General features: G+C 45.1%; 1 protein-coding gene across 6 annotated transcripts in view; it reads right to left on the bottom strand.

Moving 5' to 3' along the window:
• Window positions 1-23,463, bottom strand: part of sox6 (SRY-box transcription factor 6) — a 428,636-nt gene that overhangs the window by 185,024 nt on the left and 220,149 nt on the right. For all 6 annotated transcript variants that reach the window (XM_055649876.1, XM_055649875.1, XM_055649878.1 and 3 more), the window contains exons 5-6: window positions 17,458-17,630; window positions 14,900-14,968 (exon numbers count right to left, since the gene is read on the bottom strand). In XM_055649876.1, the coding sequence (XP_055505851.1) occupies window positions 14,900-14,968; window positions 17,458-17,630 (242 nt within the window). The remainder of the gene's footprint in view (window positions 1-14,899; window positions 14,969-17,457; window positions 17,631-23,463) is intronic.

Raw genomic sequence — 23,463 nt, 5'->3', positions numbered from 1 at the left:
ATATATATATATATACATATATGTATTAAATAGATACATAGTTATATATATATAACTATGTATCTATTTAATATATATAATATATATAGATGATCTACTTTCTAGACAGAAGCTGGAGCGAAGGATAGAAGTGAGTTTCATTTCCCTGCACTGACAGCTGTCTAGTTTTGTACAGAGTAGATGGAATGAGAAGCTGGTAGCGAGTGCACTGTGCTGCCACCACACAGCAGGCAGGGAGAAGCGGGTCTGGCTTTGATAAGTAAAACCAGATCTGCATAAGGAAAGGATGTTTGAGGCCACACAATTAACAGAGGCCATTGAACAGTGCAAGTGGTGAGCAGAGGAGCACAAGAACCAGGGTCTCACATCTTGTTATATTAAAATCTACGGGCACTGAGACAGAGAATAAAGCACTCCTGTGTTCACATGATTGCCACCCATTTCCTTGTCTTTCTATATAATACGGGATCACTCAGCTAACTCGCACCAGTAGTTAGAGGGGCCTCTTCCTCTCTCCAGAGTGTTAACTTAAACAAAAGTTAATGGATAGAATAAATAGCACAGGCACTGAATAGAAAATATTAACTGTATATTAACTGTCCCGACACACTGAAGCACAGATCCATTCAGCAAGTGGAATGCATAAGTTTAGTTTCGAATGGAAACGGGCCCTTCGGCCCACCGAGTCCACGCCGACCATCGATCACCCGTTCACAGTAGCTTTATGTTATCCCACTTTTACATCCGCTCCTAACACACTAGGGGGCAATTTACAGAGTGTCAATTAACCGACAAACCCGCGCGTCTTTGGGACGTGGGAGGAAACCGAAGCATCCGGAAGAAACCCAACGTGCAAACTCCACACAGACAGCACCCGAGGTCAGGATCGAACCCCGGTCATGTGAATATATACTGAACTTTGTTGGTTGTTTAACATGATGTTTACAGAATGCTATGTTTACATTTTCTGTTGTGCTGCTGCAAGTAAGAATGTGATTGTTCCGTTTCGGGACATGTGACAATAAAACACTCTGGACTTGACTCAACTCTGATTTAACTTTGTATTAGCTGCTACTGTTTCAAAGTCTTTATTTGATTCGCACTGACTGAATTCTCCACCCCGTTTCCGTGCAACGCCTGCAACTTTGTTTGATCCAAACAAACGACACCTCCGTGAATGCAGCCGCTACCTCTGTCAATGATCCATCTTCCTATATGCCCTCTCCTGACGGTGCCATAGGCCAACCGTCATGCAGAATTAATCACTAAAAATTTGAAATAACAGTCTGAATAAATCAATGCTTCCAGACACAAACTGGTGGTGGAATTTAAAATATCCATATTTTTGTTTTCTTTTAATACTTTGTGGCTTTTTCAGACACACAGCAAAGGTGGCGGTTTGAATATTATTTACTCCCAGGTGGTTTCCACAAAGAGAAATCATTTTTCATGCTAGCCACTCACAAACCCTCCACTCCAATCTGCTCAAGTGTCTGGGATTGTTAATGCATGGGTGGCACAGTGGCACAGCAGTAGAGTTGCTACCTTAAGGGCCCGTCCCACTTGGCCGTCATTTATGCGACAGGCCGGTAGTGACTTACGCCCGATGGTCGCGCGTGTCATCATGCGTCCGCCAAGCCGTCTGGAGCGCGTGACGTCATTTGAGATGCTGCCGGTCCCGCTGAGTTACTCCAGCATTTTGTGTCCATCTTCAAATGACATCACGCGCTCCAGACGGCTGTGCGTATATGCATGAAATTGCGCGCGACCTTCGTGGGACCATCGCGCCTCGAGATCGAGTAATTAGCATGCCAAGGACACATAAGTGGGACAGGGGCTTTAAGGACACAGGACTTAAATGAAGATAGAAACTGTCCATTGTGCTTTTCACAGGACAAATGGAAAGAGAGACTGTTGTATATCCACGTTTGCTGATCAAGAGTCAAGAGTGTTTAATGATCATACGTACCGACAACAGAACAATGAATGAGGGAGGAAACGGGAGCACCCAGAGGAAACCCACGCACTCACAGAGAGAACATGCAAACTCCACACAGACAGCACTCGAGATCAATATTGAACCTGCATCTCTGGCGCTTTGAATAGTGGCTCTACCAGCTGTATTTAGAAACCTGTGAACTTATCCTACAAATAACTATTGACTTTTAATATTGAATAAATACATGGGAGTAATGGGCCTGTCCCATGGAGGCGATTCTTTAGGCAATCACAGGTGACTAGTTTGTAGCCACATGTTCGCCGGGAGTAGTCTCCTCAGTGGCGCAAAAAGTCGTAGCATCTTTCTGGTCACCGCTAAATTTTCAGCAGTGGGTTTGATGTCAATGAGCGTAGCTGGACTTCTCTAGACATAGTTGCTATCATAGGTTGTCGCCAGGATGACATAGGTTGTCGCCGGTTTGTCGGCAACCTGCTACGACTATGACAGTCGCCGGCAGTTGCCTGAAATATCGCCGTGGGACACGCCCGTTATATCGGAATCCTTCAAACTCAATCCTTCAGATATGCATCAAATCCTTTTCAAGAATCCTGTTGTCAAAGGTTTCTTGTCAGTGTCACTGTACAATCGTTAAAACACAATAGAGTCTTCTGTAAAGTATTCATTCAATTCCAATATGACAGTTAACACTGGATTTAAATCATGGTTGTGTATACCTCTACAAAAGATAAGTTAGTCAATGGATATAATCTCAAACAGGATTTGCTATCTATCTTGTTTAAAGACGAGCAACAATTCTCAATCATCCAAAATATACCGAGCTTTTATTTCTGACCTCTTCCTGATGAATGATCACCTCATGAAATGTCCTACATGTACATTTGGGCAAATCCACCTCAAGCCCACTTTATGAATTTGTGGTTTATCATATCCACTTTCCTTGTGCTGCTCGCACATGTTATTCTGATTTATGTGACTATATTTAGAAATGGCATCTCAAGTTCAGTTTAGAGTAGTTTAGTTTAGTTACATTGCGGGAACATGGCCCTTCCACCCACCAAGTCTGCACCCCGACCAGCGATCACCCCTTATAATAACACGATCCTACACGCTATGGACAATTTACAACTTTACCCCGAAGCCAATTAACCTACAAACCTGTATGTGAAACCGGAGTACCCGGAGAAAACCCACGCGGTCACAGGGAGAACGCACAAACTCCGTACAACAGCACCCGTAGTCAGGATTGAACCGGGGTCTCTGGCGCTGTTTAGCAACGACTCTACCGCTGCGCCACCGTGCCACTTCCGAACTTGATTTGAGTTTTCCACTGTTAATTTTTGATATGAGAAGCCGTGAATGTTTCAACTCCACTTTATCAATAACCGCAGTGTGGTCTCACAGGCAGTAGTTATCGAAGAACTATGTTGTTGAAGGTTCCACCCAGGAGTGAGTGGTACACACTGAACTTTGAAATACTTGAAAACAAACTGGAAAGTAGCTTTGAAAACCATAATAGGGTATGGTACAAGTAATTAAGTGAGTCTTAACCCCACCCGACTGGTTACACTCAAACTAGTGACACATTATCTTATAGTGAAACACACCATTGCCATATGGCAGTTTATTACATACAGAGAGGCACTGTCTTCATTCTAAGTAAGCTACACTTTCAGGCCAATAAAAATTAAATTAACACAGTAGTCTTACAAACACCTTCCAACCATCTGAAAGCCTTTCAATTTATTTGCTTAAAGATTCTAATGATTTCAAATTAATTTGCATCTCGCAAGACAACAGACATCTTTGTCCCTCTGTTTCTAACAGTGGTTTGCTCTGTACACTTGGAGACTAAAGACAGGGGGTGGGGTGGCACAGTGGCTAGCGCTAGAGCTGCTGCCTCACACGCCAGAGACCTGGGTTCGATCCTGACCTCAGGTGCTGTTTGGACGTACTCTCTGTGACCCAGATGCTCCGGTTTCCTCCCATATTCCAAGGATGTGGCGGTTTGTAGGTTAATTTGCTTCTGTCAAATTGTAAATCGTCACTTGTGTGTCGAATAATGCCAGTTCTGGTTGGCGTGAACTCAGTGGTTCGAAGGGCCTATTTCTGTGCTGTATCTATAATGTCTAAAGTCTAATGGAAAGAAACCTGAGCACCCAGAGGTAACCCACACGGTCACAGGGAGAGAGTGCGCACTCCACGCAGACAGGTCAGGAGCGAACCCACGTCTCCGGCAGCTATACCATCATTGTGCTGATTTAAAGAGACATTATGAGACAGACCAAGCGTAGGCTTGATGATCGTTTTGCCGAACACCTCTGCTCGGCCCTCATTAACCAACCTGATCTCCCTGTGGCTCAGCACTTCAACTCCCCCTCCCATTCCAAATCCGACCTTTCTGTCCTGGGCCTCCTCCATGGCCAGAGTGAGCACCACCGGAAACTGGAGGAGCAGCACCTCATATTCCGCTTGGGCAGTCTGCACCCTAGCGGCATAAACATTGACTTCTCCAATTTCCGGTAGCCCTTGCTGTCTCCTCCCCTTCTCAGCTCTCCCTCAGCCCTCTGGCTCCTCCTCTTCCTTTCTTCTTCCCGCCCTGCATCAGTCTGAAGAAGGGTTTCAGCCCGAAACATTGCCTATTTCCTTCGCTCCATAGATGCTGCCTCGCCCGCTGAGTTTCTCCAGCAATTTTGTCCACCTATAATGAAGCTCAGTCTGAATTCACCTATCTGCATGTGAGCTAACAGCAGAATGCTATCAGAACCGCTACAAACACTTTCTCCACGTCCCAAGGGCATACACCTCTGACCTCGTGTTTGGTATTCCACAAAGAAATTGAAAATGACAGAGACCAATGACAAGTTACAAGCGCACTGGGCATTGTGTGACAACTGCAAATACCACTCTGCACTTCAAAGGGCAAGACTGGCTTCCATTCAATTAGCTGCCCTTTTGGTTAATTAGTGGCAGCCTGTTAAAAATAAAAGTTCATTGCTGGACTTGTTTTTGATCTCTTTAAAGGGGGAAGACAGATAGGTAGGAAAACTCCAGTGAGTACAAGAACTAAAAAAATGTTATTTTATAATGTCATAAGCTCATGTGATAAGATCAGAATTAGGCCATTTGGCCTGTCAAGTCTATTCCGCCATTCAATCATAGCTGATCAATCCTTCCCTCCTAACCCCATTCTCCTGCCTGCTCCCCATAACCCCTGACAGCGAATTTACAGAAGTTTCATGTTAACCCTGTGAAGAAAAGAAAGACACAAAGTGGTGGAGTAATTCAGCAGGTCAGACAGCATCACTGGAGAACATGGATAGGTGGAGTTTCGAGTCAGGACCCTTGTTGATGTACCCCAACCCACAACAACACCTCGAGAGTCAAGATTGTTTTACTGTCATTTGTCCCGAAACCGAACAATGAAATTCTTACTTGCAGGAGCATAACAGATATGTAAACATGTTCAAGAAGGAACTGCAGATGCTGGAAAATCGAAGGTAGACAAAAGTGCTGGAGAAACTCAGCGGGTGCGGCAGCATCTATGGAGCGAAGGAAATAGGCAACGTTTCGGGCCGAAACCCTTCTTCTGACTGATGCGAAGATCCTATAACAGGCAAGATAGGCCACTTCTTCTAAACAGTTTGTGTTAATAAATTATAATTCTGAAAATGAGGAGAAGATTTTCCCAAATAACTTTTATATTTACGAGGATGTTTCTGTAACCAGCTTCCGTCTCCGAACTAGTATCCCATGGGATCTTTGGTGTGGAGACGGAAGTCGGTTACGGAAATGGGGCCGAAAATTACCCATGAATCTGCCCATGACCGTTCTACGTCTTTTCCATCGAGTGATCTATCTTGTAGGTATGTTGCAAAGCCTACCTGAAGTGTCGCTGAAAATCTGTCCCAGCCCGTGTGCGCAATTTTGGCGCTGTTTAGAGGGGGGCGGGTTTAAAACGTGATTTCCCCTAGGCTGTTCAAATCGAGGATGTTCAGCCTAGTTAATTATGAACGAAAAATCGCTGGAATATTCCGTCGCTTTAGCTATTATTACTTTTAAGGGCTTTATCTAATTGTTATAGTAGTTTAAAAATTAACCTCTAAACCCCCAACAAGGGAAAGTGCCCAGGGAGAGGGCGGTACGGGTGGGAAGGGAAGAATTGACAAGGGCGTTATGGAGGGAGCGGTCTTTGCGGAAAGCAGATGGGGGGAGATGGGAAGATGTGGCGAGTGGTGGGGTCACGTTGGAGGTGGCGAAATTGATGGAGGGCTATTTGTTGACGGCTAGTGGGGTGAAAGGTGAGGACTAGGGGGACTCTGCCCTTGTTCCGAGTGGGGGAATGGGGAGTGAGAGCAGAGTCAAGGGATATAGAAGAGACCCTGGTGAGAGCCTCATATATAAGTAGGGGAGGGGAACCCCCGTTCCCTGAAGAATGAGGACATTTCAGATGCCCTGGTGTGGAACACCTCATCCTGGGAGCAGATGCGGCGTAGACGGAGGAATTGGTAGTAGAGGTTGGAGTCCTTACAGGAAGCAGGGTGGGAAGAAGTGTAGTCTAGATAGCCATGGAAGTCAGTGGGTTTGTAGTGGATGTCGGTCAGAAGTTTATCACCTGCAATGGAGATAGTGAGGTCAAGAAATGGTAGGGAAGTGTCGGAAATGGTCCAGGTGTATTTGAGTGCCGGATGGAAATTAGTGGTAAAGTTGATGAAGTTAGTGAGTTGTGTGTGGGTGCAGGAGGTGGCACCAATGCAATCGCCAATGTAGCGGAGATAGAGGTCGGGGATGGGGCCCTGGTACGTCTCGAACAAGGATTGTTCGACGTACCCGACAAAGAGGCAGGCATAGCTGGGGCCCATGCGCGTGCCCATAGCTACGCATTGTACTTGGAGGAAATGGGAGGAGTCAAACGAAAAGTTATTAAGGATAAGGACCAGCTCCAAATGTAAACATATTACTCTGTAAAACCCATAATAAGGAACAAAAATAAATTTTCAGTATACATAAAAAATAAACAACAGACAAATACATAGCTGGATAAAATGTGTAGAAAGGAACAGCAGATGCTAGTTTATACAGAAGAAAGACACAAAATGCTGGAGTAACTCAGTGAGGCAGGCAGCATCTCTGGAGAGAAGGAATAGGTGAGGTTTCAGGTTGGGACCCTTCTTCAGACTGAGAGTCAGGGGAAAGGGAAACGAGAGGTGGAGGATCATATCCGTGTTCTCCAGAGATGCTGCCTGACCCGCTGAGTCACTCCAGCACTTTGTGTCGTTTTTCTTGCAAACCGAAAACTGCAGTTCCTTGTGCCTTTTAAACCTGTGAAGTTTACTTTAAGAATGGCAATGTAGAGGACCTGTTTGTCCTGTTTAAATCTGCGGGCAGCTTTCAAAGTCGCATCAGGCTGCGCAACTGTTCCAATTGAAGTGTCAGGTTTCTTTAGCGGCCTTGATTTATAACGTGTACATTGGCTACCTGAGCTCATCGGTGAGAGATCACTTGCATGATAAATAAGAGAGTAATTATCATTACTCTTGAGTTACCCATTCCCTGACAAACACAGTACGCAGCCTTGGCTCACTGGCATGACAGTGCAGATCAAACCCATAACATCACGATTTAACGAGGCCCCCCTCAATCCAGCAACACCCAGCCATTCTCTATCTTACCTTATCCACCTGCTCTAACTCACTTCTGTAACCCAACTTCAATTGACTGGAGCATGATCACTGAGGCAACAGATAGAGAACAACAAACAGATTCTACAGAGACACCAAAGGATAGTAAGATAAAACAGGGACTCTGCAAATTTCTGCTTGTCAGATTAGTTTCTGTAAAAATCAAAGGCTCGCTTCCTGGCATTATGTAGTCACAAGGAACTGTGTGTGCTGGTTATACCACAACATCATGCTGGAGTAGCTCAGCAGGTTAAGGGCCTGTCCCACTTCCCCGAGCTGCTCACGAATTCTCCCGACTTTCCCCCTTGATTCAAACTCGGAGAATGTTTGTAACGGGTCCGTAGATACATCGTAGCGGCTCGTTATGCCAGCCGTAGGTACTCGCGGCATCAGGTAAGTCGGGACGTTTTTTCCAGCATGACAAAAAATGTCCACGAGTAAAAAGATAGTCGGGAGGAGAAAAAGTGCAACATTTAATGCCCCGAGTACCTGCGGCTGACATAACCAGCCGCTACCATATATCTACGGACCCGCTATGAACATTCTCCGAGTTTGAATCAAGGGGAAAACTCGGGAGAATTGGTGAGCAGCTCGGGAAAGTGGGACAGGCCCTTTAGGCAGCATCTCTGGAGAACATGGATAGGTGACGTTTCATTGTTTGCTGCACCTACCTATCCAAGGTCACTCCCTCTCCTCCCCTCTCCCATCAGGTGAGAGGTAGAGACGAGTGAAAACGCATACCTCCAGATTCAGCAGCTTTTTCCAAGCTTTTATCAGGCAACTGAACCGTCTGTGGAATTCTCTGCCTCGGAGGGCGGTGGAGGCAGGTTCTCTGGATGCTTTCAAGAGAGAGCTAGATATGGCTCTTAAAAATAGCGGAGTCAGGGGATATGGGGAGAAGGCAGGAACGGGGTACTAATTGGGGATGATCAGCCATGATCACATTGAATGGCGGTGCTGGCTCGAAGGGCCGAATGGCCTACTCCTGCACCTATTGTCTATTGTCTTCTCGGCAACTAGAGAGCAGTCCTGATCTCCGCTCTACCTCATTGAAGACCTTTAAACCATCCTTAATCAGAATGTATTGGATTTTATCTTGCATTAAACATTATTCCCTTTATCCTGAATCTGTACACTGTGAACGGTTTGATTGTAATCACGTATAGTCTTTCTGTTCACAATGTATAGTCTTTCTGGATAGCACACAACAAAAAGCTTTTCCCTGTACCTCCACACACGTGACAATGATATACTTAACTAAATATGTTGCTACTAATATTGTTGACCCAATCTAACCTCTGATAATGCTTAGATAAGTGACGTTCCTGACCCGAAACATCACATATCCATGTTCTCCACAGATGCTGCCTGACCCGCTGAATTACTCCAGCACTTTGTAGCTATCATTCTCTACACAACATATGCACTCTAAAGCAAGGGTTAAACCACCAGAACTGGCACTTGACATTTCTTGCCTTGCTGAAGGGATGAGAGGAGGATTGTGTGAGTGAATGACTATTGATTCACTTGATAGCCCTTGGAGATCAGTAAATACTGACAGAGAGATTTCTCCCATAACATTAAAATCCATAACGGGATTAGCATACATTTTAAGTGTCACTTAATACACTGATAGCCAGAATGGACTTTTTCTATTTGTAATTTCTTAAATCTATTTTTCAGAATGATTGGCAGGGCCCAAGGGATTGCTGTCGAGCAGAGAGATCTAGTGGTCCCCTGAAAGAGAAGACACAGGTGGATAGGGTGGTAAACAAAGCTTTTGGTACAGGGTGGCACGGTGGCGTGTGCCTTACAGCGCTTGTAGTGCCAGAGATCTGGGTTCGATCCTAGCTATGGGTGCTGTCTGTACGGAGTTTGTACACTTTCTCCATGACCAAGTGGGTTTTCTCTGAGATCTTCAGTTTCTTCCCACACTCCAAAGACGTACGGGTTAGTAGGTTAATCGGCTTGGGATAAGTGTAAATTGTCCCGAGTTTGTGTAGGATAATGTTAATGCGTGGGGATCGCTGGTCGGTGCTGACTCAGTGGGTCGAAGGGTCTGTTTCCACGCTGTATCTTTAAACTAAACTAATAAAAACTAAACATTGTCCTTCATCAGTCAAGGTATTGAGTATAGAAAAGGACACAAAGTGCTGGAGTAACTAAATGGGTTAGGCACCATCTTTGGAGAACATGGATAGGCAACATTTTGGGGCATGACCCTTGAGTATAGAAGTTGGGATGCTGTGTTACAGTTGTACAAAGCATCCCAGTTGTGTTGGGTTTTGATCGCCCTGCTGTAGGAAGGGTGTCATTACGATAGAAAGGGTGCAGTGACGATTTACGAGGATGTTGCCAGGACTCCAAGGCCTGAGCTATAGGGAGAGATTGGGCAGACAAGTACTTTGTACCTTGGAGCACGGGAGGCTGAGGGGTGATGTTATAGAGGTGTGTGAAATCATCAGGGGAATTGATAGTGTGACTACAGAGTCTTTTACCTAGTGTAGGGAATCAAAAACCAGAGGACATACAGTAGGTTTAAGGTGAGAAGAGAAAGATTTAATAGGAAGCAGAGGGGCAATTTTTTTGCACAGAGAATGGTTGGTATAGGGAACGAGCTGTCAAATGAGATAGTTGAGGCAGATACTATAACAACACTTAAACGACATTTGGACAGGGACATGGATAGGAAATGTTTAGTGGGATAAGGGGTAAACGCAGGCAAATGAGACTAGCTTAGATAGAGCATCTTGGTTGGCATGGATGAGACAGGCCGAAGGGCCTGTTTCCATGCTGTGAGTCTCTATGAATCTATGTATCTCAGACTGCAGGATCGTAAATTCACGAGCAAAATAATGAAGAGAATATAAAATGAAAGGACAAGTGAAAGGAAACACATTGGATAAGTTGAAAGCTCCTGAACCAGTAAATGTTACAACATGAGAGATGTGAGTTTCAATGAAGATCAGGTTGAGCGATCTATGAGAGGTGTTTTTTCCGCTGTCTCCTCTCCTGTCAGTGCTGACTGATACTGGAATATAAAACTGCAGAGAGCAGGTTATTCTCAGCAGAGATCTGTTAGCGATATATATACAAACTAATCAAGACCTGAATCAAATCCAAAACACAAATTGCTGGAGGAACTCAGCAGGCCAGGCAGCATCTGTGATGGAAAATGGACACATGACATTTTACCCCACTCGAAACGTCATCTGTCCATTCTGTCCACAGATGCTGCCTGACCTGCTGAGTTCCTCCAGCACTTGGTGATTTGCTCAAGATTCTAGCATCGACAGTTCCCTGACATGAGTTATTTTAAAATACATATCGTGCTCAGCTGAACGGCTACTTTGCATAGATTGTCCTGAGTGGGAGCAAGTTGATTTAGCTGTAGAACCTGATCTCTCCCGTTGTGATGTACTTATTGGGGAGTGAGTGAAACACAAAGTGCTGGAGCAACTCAGTGGGTCAGGCAGCATCTGTGGAGGGAATAGATAGCTGATGTTTCAGGTCAGAAACCAGACTGATTTAGTTGGGGTACGAAGATTGAGGTAGCGGTAGAGCTACTGCCTAAAAGCGCCAGAGACCCAGGTTCGATCCTGACTACGGATGCTTGTCTGTACGGAGTTTGTACTTTCTCCCTGTGACCTTGTGGGTTTTCTCCGAGATCTTCGATTTCCTCACACATTCCAAAAACATACAGGTTTATAGTTTAATTGGCTTGGTATCAATGTATAAATGTAAATTTGTAAAATTGTCCCTTGTGTGTGTAGGGTTGTGTTAATGTGCGGGGATCGCTGGTCGATGCAGACTCGGTGGGCCAAAGGGCCTGTTTCCGCACTGTACCTCTAAACTAAGTACCTCTACTCCCTCTTCACCTACGACTGCACACCTGTACATGGTACTAACACCATCATCAAGTATGCAGATGATACAACGGTGATTGGCCTCATCAGCAACAACGATGAGTCGGCCTATAGGGAGGAGGTCCAGCTCCTTGCAGCATGGTGCGCTGACAACAACCTGGCCCTTAACTCCAAGAAGACCAAGGAGCTCATTGTAGACTTCAGGAAGTCTAGGGGTGGCACGCACACTCTCATCCACATCAACGGGACAGAGGTGGAACATGTTTCCAGCTTCAGGTTCCTGGGTGGCAACATCTCTGATGACCTCTCTTGGACCCACAATACCTCAACTCTGGTGAAGAAGGCTCACCAGCGTCTCTTCTTCCTGAGGAGACTGAAGAAGGTCCATCTGTCTCCTCAGATCCTGGTGAACTTCTACCGCTGCACCATCGAGAGCATCCTTACCAACTGTATCACAGTATGGTATGGCAACTGCTCTGTCTCCGACCGGAAAGCACTGCAGAGGGTGGTGAAAATTGCCCAACGCATCACCGGTTCCTCGCTCCCCTCCATTGAGTCTGTCCAAAGCAAGCGCTGTCTGCGGAGGGCGCTCAGCATCGCCAAGGACTGCTCTCACCCCAACCATGGACTGTTTACCCTCCTACCATCTGGGAGGCGCTACAGGTCTCTCCGTTGCCGGACCAGCAGGTCCAGGAACAGCTTCTTCCCTGCGGCTGTCACACTACTCAACAACGTACCTCGGTGACTGCCAATCTCCCCCCCACCCCCCCCCGGACACGCCTCCCACAGGAAAAACACTATGTCTGTATACATGTAAATAGATTTATTTATTGAAATCATATTCTATGTCGCTCTTCCAGGGAGATGCAAACTGCATTTCGTTGTCTCTGTACTGTACACTGACAATGACAATTAAAGTTGAATCTGAATCTGAATCTGATCTAAACTAAACTTAAGACCAGCAAATGTCATAAACAGGAGCACATGTGATATAAAGAGGTTCTTAGGAAGAGTAAGCTTCCACAGGTAGGACAAAGCTTCTTTCCAGCATTCAACACAAACCAAGATAAGGGTCCAAACAACTTTATGTGTATTCTAATTAAAATTAAAAAAAATAATCATATTACACATCATCTGTCCTTTTATTTAACAAGACGGTGAGTTGCTCCAGTCTTGTTATCACATCATCTGTCCTTTTATTTAACAAGACTGGAGCAACTCACCGTGAACTGAAATGTACAAAGAATTTGTGAAGAAATGTGTTTTACAGGTGTTAGTTTGCTAACTCCCTGCAGATTCAATACGTGTGAAAAGTTCCTCACACATTGCTGCAAAGTAATGCAAAAACTGAACAAATAATTAGTGTTGTAATTTGCAGAAAATTTTGATTCTTTCATTTGTTAAAAAGGACCTGAGCGGAATTTAGTTTAAAATAAAACGTGTTATTTGAGCAGCACATGTGCGGCAGAAGTGGAAGCAAACCAAGCGAAGATACAGCGTCACTTTTTAATTCTCTCTATATTGAGGGCTATCACTGAAGTTCCTCAAATCTAATCGAGAGAGCTGGCTGAGTAACTGATGAGAAATCATAATGAAATAGCTGAACATTTCTGCTCCACGAGTTCTCCTCGCACCAACATGCTTAGATCTTTGATGGGAACTTTAAAATTCTTTATCTCACCTAGGTAGACACTTAGGTAGACACAAAATGTTGGAGTAATTCACTCCAAAGACGTACAGGTTTGTAGGTTAGTTGGCTTGGTGCATGTGTACAATTGTCCCTAGTGTGTGTAGGATAGTGTTAATGTGCGGGGATCGCTGATCGGTGAGGACTCGGTGGAACTAAGGGCTTGTTTCTGCACTGTATCTCTAAACTAAAACTAAAACTTCAGTGGGACAGGCAATTTGTGGGAACAGAACCTTATATTTTGCTTGGGCAGCTTACAACCCAGCGGTATGATAATTGATTTCTCTGACTTCAAGTGACCTTTCTTTTTCCCTCTCTCTCCATCCCTCCCCCACCTTAGTTCTCCGACTAGTTTCACTGTGCTCCCGATTAATTTCCCTGATGATATATCTCGTTGTCACCTTCCCCTCGTGTAGAATGATCCATCTACCTTTTCGATTATCTGCTTTGATCTGACATTTTCACACTTTACCCTTCCACATATCTCTACTCTCCCTCTCCTCTGACTCTCAGTCTGAAGAAGGGTCTGGACCCAAAACGTCTCCCATTCCTTCTCTCCAGATGCTGCTGTCCTGCTAAGTTACTCCAGCATGTTGTTTCTTTCGTCGGTGTAAACCAGTATCTGCAATTCCTTCCTACACATTTGGCCTGCATTTAATTTGGTTATGAGCTTGGAAGGATTTTTACTAATATGTTGATTTCTACCCCCATAATTAATAGTTTAGTTTAGTTTATTGTCACGTATACTGAGGTGCAGTGAAAAGCTTTTGATGTGTGCTAATCAGTCAGTGGAAAGACTACACATGATTACAATCGAGCCATTCACAGTGCACAGATACATGATAAAGGGAGAGATTTAAGAGTGGAGCGACTGTATGTGTGATTGCATATCCACTTCTGTAAGAAGCACGCAAAGAGTAACATATTCTTTGTTCATTGCTCTCACTGTATCCACATTCTTCTAGCGACTATACAGAGGCTTTGTCTTTATGCAATATTATTGGGGGGGGGGTTTATGCGTACGCATGTGTGTGTGTGTATATTTATATATTATATATATATACACACACACACACATAAACACACACATTTATATATGTATGTGTAGGAAGGAACTGCAGATGCTGGTTTAAACCAAAGATAGACCCAAAAAGCTGGAGCAACTTTGCAGGCCAGACAGCATTAGTGATGTTACTCCAGCTGAGTTACTCCAGCTTTTTGTGTCTACCTTTTGTATGTATGTATATGTGTGCATATATGTGTATATATACACACACACACACACACACACACACACACACACACACACACACACACACACACACGCACACACACACACACACACTGTGTGTATACCTGTATATACATTTTCATGCATATTACATTGCTTTCAGTGTACCATGTTTACATTCTCTGTTGTGCTGCTGCAATTAAGAATTTCATTGTTCTCTCTGGTACATTTGACAATAAAACACTGTTGACTCTCTCTGAAGAAGGGTCTCGTCCTGAAACGTCACCCGTTCCGTCTCTCCAGAGATGCTGTCTGTCCCGCTGAGTTACTCCAGCATTTAGTGTCTATTTTCGGTGTAAACCAGCATCTGCAGTTCCTTCCTACACTCTCGACTCTCTCTTGACCTGGGCCCATGGGTGCAGTGGGGGCCCCCCCACCCCACACCTCCCCCACCCCCCTTTTTATGCACCGACTGACCTGGATTTGCTGTTGGAGGAGGTTGATTTTGTGCTGTTGCTGCAAAAGTTGCTGCTGTTGTCTTGCAATCTGAAAAAGAGGGAAAAAAGGATTTTTAAAAAAATAAAACAGAATTAACAAAATAAATCAAAACATAACTTTTTTTTGCCGTTTCAAATAGGCTACCGACAAGGGAGAAACAAATTGTTTTTATTGCGCTCATCCATCTAACTACATTCTTGCTTCATCAAGCATGACAACCCAGTTTTAAGTGTCATTTAATTTTCATTTTCAAATATAATTACAAAGTGTTCACTGTAAGATATCACTCGTCTGCAAATGTGTCAAGATTAATTTAAGCTAGCTTATTCACAAGTGTCAACAGTTAATTACTGTGTCGTGTATGCATATCTAAATGACATCCTAACTTCTTATTTTGTACGTATTCTCGTACCTTATTTCCCATTATAAGAAGAGTGTATACGGTCGCTTGTGGGCAAATATTTGGACACGGGAAGCTTGGTGATCTGAGGCTGATTAAAACAAGCTCAACATATGAGCCGTATTATACACTGCATTCTATTACAGAATGGTGACAATGTCAATATGATTTCTGTCATAAGCCCTGGCTAGAAAAGCAGCCATCACTCAGTAGTCACTGCAGAGTGGGTGCAGTCATGTCATAGAGTGATGCAGCGTGGAAACAGACCCTTCGGCCCAATTTGCCCATGCCGACCAACATGTCCCAGCTACACTTGCCCCACCTGCCTGCGTTTGATCCATGTTCCTCTAATCTGTCCTACCCATGTACCTGTCTACATATTCCTAAATGTTGGGACAGTACCTGCCTCAACTACCGCCTCTGACAGGTTGTTCCATTCACCCACTACCCTTTGTGTGAAAATGTTATCCCTCAGATTCCCCTTTCAAGTGAAATGTATGTCCTCTGGTTCTTTATTTCCCCACTCTGGGCAAGAGACTGTGTGTCTACATATTTGTAGGTCCTCTCATGATTTTATATACCTCTATATGATCACCCCGCATCCTCCTGCACTCCAGAGAATAAAATTCCCAGCCTACTCAACCTCTCCCTATAGCTCAGACCCTCGAGTCCTGGCAACATCTCTGCATCCTTTCCTGCTTAACTTTGGCTACATCGATGGACTTTCTTCAAAGGGGTAGATTCATTGACATGAAGAGGGAATGATTTAGAACATAGAGCAGTTTCATTTAGTTTAGAGATACAGCGTGGAACCAAGCCCTTCGGCCATCGAGTCCCACGTCAACCAGCCATACGCTGTACACTAGTTCTATCTCTAGGGACAATTTACAGAAGTCAATTAACCTGCACACATCTTGGAATGTAGATCAATCTGGAGCACCTGGAAAAAAACCCACGAGGTCACAGGGATAACATACGAACTCCGTGTAGACAAAATCCGTGTCAAACCCGGGTCTCTAGCGCAGTCAGGCAGCAACTCTACCGTTGCATCTCTGTGCCGCCCTATTAAAATTGACTTCCTCACTTTTATAATCAATGCCCAATGACCAGTGAAGGCCAACATACCATGGGCTTTATTTACCACTCTATCTATGTGTTGGTACCCGGACAGGGCGCCAAATTTTGCCGAAGCCAAGATGCCGAAAGAACGACGTTGAAAAGCCATGACAGTGAACGGACAAGAAGCTGACATGATAAATAGGTATGCAACACTTCATTTGCTGCAAGAATACACAAAACATTTACCCTCTACCTAAGGAGATTAAAAAACATTAACCCTAACCCTAAACTGATAAATCATAATCTAACCCTAACCCTAGAATCTTTTTGGCTTCTTGTCCGTTCTGCGTCATGGCTTTTCACCGTCATGTCCGTTCGGCTTCATGCCTTTGGCTTCTCGTTCTTCGACATCCTGTCCGCACACACTATGTGTCATCACTTTCAGGGAGCTTGGATGGACTTTCATAGACTTGGACCTCAACAGAAGAACACAACATGTGTCGTGACTGTCCTATAAATGACATCTGGGGCCTGTCATTAGAATGCACGAAAAGCTCCGAACAAACAAGTTTAGCATCAAGTTCCTTATTTTGCACTGTAATAGGATTCAGGGACATTTGCTACAAAAAGTTGGACAAGCTAGGATTATTTTCTCTGCGGCATTGAAGGATAGAGGGAGACCTGATAGATAATATGTTGAGAGGCATAGATGAGGTAGACAGTCACAATCTTTTCTCCTAGGGTGCAAATATCACATACTAGGCGGCAGAGCTTGAAAGTGAGAGGGGCATCATTTAAAGATGTGCGGGGTAAGTTTTTTAACATTGAGAGTGGTGGGTGCCTGGAACGTGCTACCAAGGGTGCTGGTGGAGGCAGATATGATAGTGGGGCTTAAGAGGCTTTTAGATTGTCACGTGGGTATGCAGGGAATGGAGAGATATGGATTATGTGCAGGCAGAGGAGATTCATTTAACTTGGCATCCTGGTCGGCACGGACATTGTGGGCCACTGTTCTTGTGCTCTGCTGGTCTAGGCTGTGCTGGATGGAGTATGAAGATGGGCTGATGCCTCCACTCACCTGCTCCTGTTGCTGGCGGGCAAGCTCCATTTGCTGCCGTTGTTTCTCGATCTGCGATGCTGCTAACTTCTTCTGCTCATCGTGTGCGGCCAGGAGCTGCTCCCGGAGGCTGATTAACTGGTTGATCATGGCGGACAGCTGGCGCTCCTTCTCCGCAAGGCTCTCCGGTGTACCTGCGCACAGGGGCAACACGGGGGGTGCCGGTTAGTGCAAGGAGGCACAGAGTCACACAATAACTTACCATCACCCGGCGGGGTCCCAACATCGGAAGCCTGGGTCGCCTCAATGCAGAGGGAGAACAAGGAGGGATGAGACAAGGACTTTAAGACTTTTGCCTTCCATCACAGTGAGGAGGTAATGGCTAGACTCACTGTGGTGGATGTTAAACTGTGTTAAGTGTGTGTTTTGTTATTTTGTTCTATGTTATGACTGCAAGGTATACAATTTCGTTCAGACTGAAATGTCAGAATGACAATAAAGGATACTTTACTTTACTTTATAACACAGAGACACAGAGACGTGGAGTTACGGAGTAATAGAGACAGTCACAGAGTCATGGACTTATACAGCATGGAAACAAGCCCTCCGGCCCAACTTGTCCATGCCGACCAAGTTGCCCCATTTACTCTAGTCCCACCTGCCTGTGTTTGGCCCACATCCCTCTAAACCTTGATAGATACAAAGTGCTGGTGTAACTCAGCGGATAACGCAGCATCTAAGGAGAACAGGAATAGGTGACATTTCGGGATGAAACCCTTTCACAGACTCTAAACCATTAAATCTTTCCGAACCATATACCTGTCCAAATGTCTTTTGAACGCTGTTATAGGACCTGCCTCAGCCATCTCCTCTGGCAGTTTGTTCCATACACCCACTACCCTCAGGTCCCTATTAAATCTTTCCCCTTCAGGTTTAGATTTAGGTTTACTATCATGACGTGTACTCAAGTACCGTGAAAATCTTTGTGTTGCATTCTATCTAAAGAGTTCAAATAATACGATACATAAATACAATCAGATCAAACTGAATCTTGGCCCCCCTACCCTGCATATAAGAGTAGGCACTCACCCTAACATAGGCATTCACCCGATCCATTCCTCTCATGATTTTACACATCTCTATAAGATCACCTCTCATCCTCTTGCGCTCCAAGGAATAAAGTCCTAACCTGCCCAATCTCTCTCTGTAGCTCAGGCTCTCGAGACTTGGCAACATCCTCATAAATCTTCTCGGCACCCCTTCCAGGAGTTTGACTTGGGGGTTAGTTTATTATCACGGGTACCGAGGTACAGTGAAAACCTTTTGTTGCGTGCTAGCCAGTTAGTGGAAAGACAATACATGATTACAATCAAGCCATCCATAGTGTACAGAAACAGGATAAGTGCAATAATGTTTAGTGCACGATATACTCCAATCAAAGAAAGTGTAAGGGTCTGCAATGAGATAGATAATAGCTTCGGACTGCTCTCTAGTGGTTGGTGGGATGGTTCAGTTGCCTGATAACAGATGTGAAGAAACTGTCCCTCAATCTGGAGGTGTGCGTTTTCACATTTCTGTACATGTTGCCCGATGGGAGAAGAGGGAGTGGGTGAGATTGGTCCTTGATTATGCTGTTGGCCTTGTTGAGGCAGCGTGGTGTAGATGGATGGAGTCAATGGAAGGGAGGTTGGTTTGTATCGGAGATAGACACAACATGCTGGAGTAACGCAGCGGGTCAGACAGCATCTCTGGAGAAAAGGAATAGGAGACTTTTCGGGTTGAGACCCTTCTTCAGACTGAGAGATTAAACCAGCATCTGCTGTTCCTTCCTACACAGGCTGGTTTGTGTGATGGTCTGGGCTTTGAAAGATGGGCGGGTGACAATGCGAGAGCCTTATCTTCAAGCACCATTTGTTGGGAAATGCTTCCTAACTTGTTTATGGTTTGGCGCCATTTAAACCGTGCTCAGTCCATCTCCTGCTGCTCGAAATCCTGAAGCAGGGAGGATGATGTGGCACGTCAATAACGCTTCTTTGGCTCGGACAAGCCTGCCCAAGGCTGCCTTCAGGCAAATGTTCCAGGTAATAAAAAAAAAACAGATAACAAGCAGCCCGTATACTCTTCCCTTTGCAACTTTTAAAAGCTGTAGACTGGGATGGACAAATCCAATCTCCTGAGGAACGGAAAGCTCTTAAATAATGGAAGTGCATCTGTTAGCAAAGGCCAGCTGTTTACACCTACACACACACACGCAGTCCCGTGTGAGAGATGTGAGCTCAGCCACAATAAAGAAGCTAAGCCTTTTATTTCGCCTTCTGAACCGACTCAACTGCAGTTTGTTCTTCAGTTTAGGTTTATTATTGTCATTTGTACCGAGGTACAGTGACATTTAATGGCTCAATGGCGGCAGAGTGTCACAGCGGTAGAGTTGCAGCCTCACAATGCCAGTGACACGGGTTCTATCCTGCCCTTGACTGCTCTCTTTAGGGAGTTTACACGTTCTACCTGTGACCGTGTGGGTTTTCTCCAGGTGCTCCAGTTTCCCCCCACATTGCAAAAACGTGTAGGTTGTAGGTTAATTGGCTTCTGTAAATTGTCCCTAGTGTGGAGGATAGAACTAGTGTACGGGGTCGGCACGGACTCGGTGGGCCGAAGGGCCTGTTTCCACACTATCTCTGAAGTCTTTGCTTTGTTTTGCATGCTATCCAAATAATAATATACACAGATATTAATCAGTTAATACTATTATCAGATTATTATTTATGTTTGCCGGAATGATGCTTGGATTAGGGGTGTTAGCTCCAGGGAGAGATGGGATAGATTGCTTTCGCCGGGCCTCCAGAGATTGAAGAGGGATCTGATAGGTACATAATATCATGAGAGAACGTACCCCCTCCTCCTCTCCCCCCCCTCCCCTCCTCCTCCCCCCCCTCCTCTCCACCAATCCCCCTCCTCTCCCACCCCCCTCTCCACCCTCCTCTCTCCTCTCTCTCCCCTCTCTCCCTCCCCCTCCTCTGTCGTCTCCCCCCACCCCCCCTTCTCCCCCCCCCCTGTTCCCCCCCCCTCTGTCCCCCCCCCCCTCCTCTGTTCCCCCCCCCTCTGTTTCCCCCCCCCCTCTGTTTCCCCCCCTCTGTTTCCCCCCTCTCCCCCCCCCTGTCTCTGCCCCTCCCCTCTCTTTGCCTCTCTGCCCTGTCTCTCTCTCTCTCTCTTTCTCTGTCTCTGCCCCCTCTCTCTCTGCCCTCTTTCTCTACCTCCCACCTCTCCCTCTCTAAACGTGTCTGAGTGTTGGGGGCTATATGTGAGTGGATAGGGCGAGGATGGGGTAAAAGGAGTGAATGAATAATATTTATACAATGTCAAAGGGGGTGTTTACTGTGTGTGTGTGTGTGTGTGGGTGGTGGTGGTTAGTGTGTGTGTGACGCCGCAGGCCACCCGCCCCCGCAACCGCGCATTGTGGGAACGAGACCCAACGGGTCCCACTTGGTCTAGTGTTCTATAAAAACAATGGAGCCAATATCAAATAGAAAGATGAAACAATATGTGTACCTCTTCTCTCCTTATCGCACTCCTTTTATCATTTTAACTCTGGTCTTTGTTCAACCATCTACCTGTCAAAAATCTCTCGCCCCTACATCCACCTATCACTCGCCAGGCTTTGACCAGCCCCTCCTCTCTTCCAGCCTTCTCCGGTCACACCCCGCTCCACAACCCGTCTAAAGCAGAGTCCTGACCCAAGATATTGCCTATCCATGTTCTCCAGAGATGCTGACTGACTCAGTGAGATACTCCAGCACTTTGGGTCTTTTTTTGTAAACCAGCATCTGCAGTTCTTTCAGTCTCGGGCAACATATGTTAACTCCCCAAGATATCATTGCACAAAGTTTTAGAAAGATTTAAGAGAGAGTGAGATACAGCTCTAGGGGCTAGTGGAGTCAAGGGATATGGGGAAAAGGCAGGCACAGGTTATTGATAGGGGACGATCAGCCATGATCACAATGAATGGCGGTGCTGGCTAAAAGGGCCGAATGGCCTCCTCCTGCACCTATTTTCTATGTTTCGATGTTTCTAAAGTGCAGGAACATTCAGAATGCCTGAATTCTGCAAGTTATTTTCCTACGTTTGAAGATAGACTACACTTGCAACAAGCCACGCTCCCTTCGAAATTCTAATTATTATCCTGCAGTTGTAAATGATTTTATACAAAGTAAAATTATGAATAAATTATCCGATTGAGCAGCTAGTATTTGAAAATTTGTGAGGTAAACCATTTTATGCATTATCAATTTAACAACTGTTTTCGTGTTTTAGTGTAGGCGGCTGTTTCGAAGTAGGCTGAGCAATCAACAGACTTATTCACGTTGTTCAAAATGTACTGGTATATCACACATAGATGGCCATAAATGTCAGATTTAAGAAGATGTAACTAGCAGCTTCAAGAATGCTGGCAATTCAAAAATTAAAACATCTATGAACATGGACTTGTGGCCACACTGAGAGAGTTCTCAAAAGATAAACTTCAGCTACATCCTCTGAAGAAGGTGTGCGCAGGAAGGAACTGCAGATGCTGCTTTAAACCGAAGATAGACACAAAAAGCTGGAGTAACTCAGTGGGTCAGACAGCATCTCTGGGGAACTGCAGATGCTGCTTTAAACCGAAGATGCAGAATAGTCTGGAGAAGGGTCTCAACCCGAAATGTCACCTATTCCTTTTCTCCAGAGATGCTGCCTGACCCGATGAGTTACTCCAGCATTTTGTGTCTATCTTCGTTGTAAACCAGTATCTGCATTTCATTCCTGCAATTAATCATAATGGAAAAGGGATAGATTCAAGAGCATGGAATGATTTAAAACATAGAACATAGAACAGGCCCGTCAGCCCACAATGTCCATGTTGAGCAAGAGGCCAAGTTAAGCCTGCATGTTATCCATGTTCCTCCACTCCCTGCATATCCATGTGCCTATGTAAAAGCCCCTTAAACACCACTATTGTATCTGCCTCCACCACCACCCTTGGCAGCATGTTCCAGGCACCCACCACCCTTCTGTAAAAGACTTGCCCTGCACATCTCCTTTAAACTTTGCCCCCTCACCTTAAACCCATGCCCTTCACTCTTTGACATTTCCATCCTGGGAAAAAGGTTCTGACTTTTTCACCCTAGGAAAAAATTCTGAAGAAGGCTCTCGACCCAAAACGTCACCCATGCCTTCTCTCCAGACATGCTGCCTGTCCTGCTGAGTTACTCCAGCTTTTTTAAGTCTATCTTCGGTTTAAACTAGCATCTGCAGTTTTTTCCTCCACATTCTGACAGTCTACCATGTCTATGCCCTTCATTATTTTATAAGTGTCTATCAGGACTCCCCTTTAACCTCTGAGGTCGCCGCGAAAACAATCAAAGATTGTCCAACCTCTCCCTGTAGCTAATACCCTCCAATCTGGACAGCATTCTGGTAGACCTCTTCAACATCCTCTCCAAAGGAACAACATCCTTCATGTAATGATCCGACTAGAATTACACGCAATACTCTAAAAGTGGCCCAACCACAGTTTTACAAAGCTTCCGCGTGACTTCTTGACACTTACACTTGTTAATCCTGGCCAGATTGGAGAGGCTAGGACTTTAAAATGGGGTAAAAGCTTCAGGGCTCCTGGGAGATTTGGTCAATTTGGAATTGCTCTCTGCAGAACTGGGACAAGCTGTGGAGTGGTGCCAGTTTGTCTAGAGCCTAGATACAAGTTGCAGGAAACGAATAAGAACATCTGCAGACCCTGTCAATTAGGTGCAAAAGGCATAGAATGGATTGGATGGTTGCAAACCAGACACACACCTTGTAAATAATTGTAAATAATGTTGCAAAGTCCTACTTTGCCGAGTGTTGATTGGATGCTTTTCTTGTAGATTCGGATAAATGTTGCTATGTTCGCTTCCTTGAGAAGCCCTGTTTGAATACAATGTATTAGCTGCTGTATTATTGGGTTAGGGGAATGTCTGTTATGTATGGGGTTAATCGATATCTGTAATTGGATTA

The sequence above is a fragment of the Leucoraja erinacea genome, chromosome 18 (genome assembly GCF_028641065.1).
Source record: "Leucoraja erinacea ecotype New England chromosome 18, Leri_hhj_1, whole genome shotgun sequence".
NCBI lineage: Eukaryota > Metazoa > Chordata > Chondrichthyes > Rajiformes > Rajidae > Leucoraja > Leucoraja erinaceus.
This window is presented reverse-complemented; position numbering and strand designations above follow the sequence as displayed.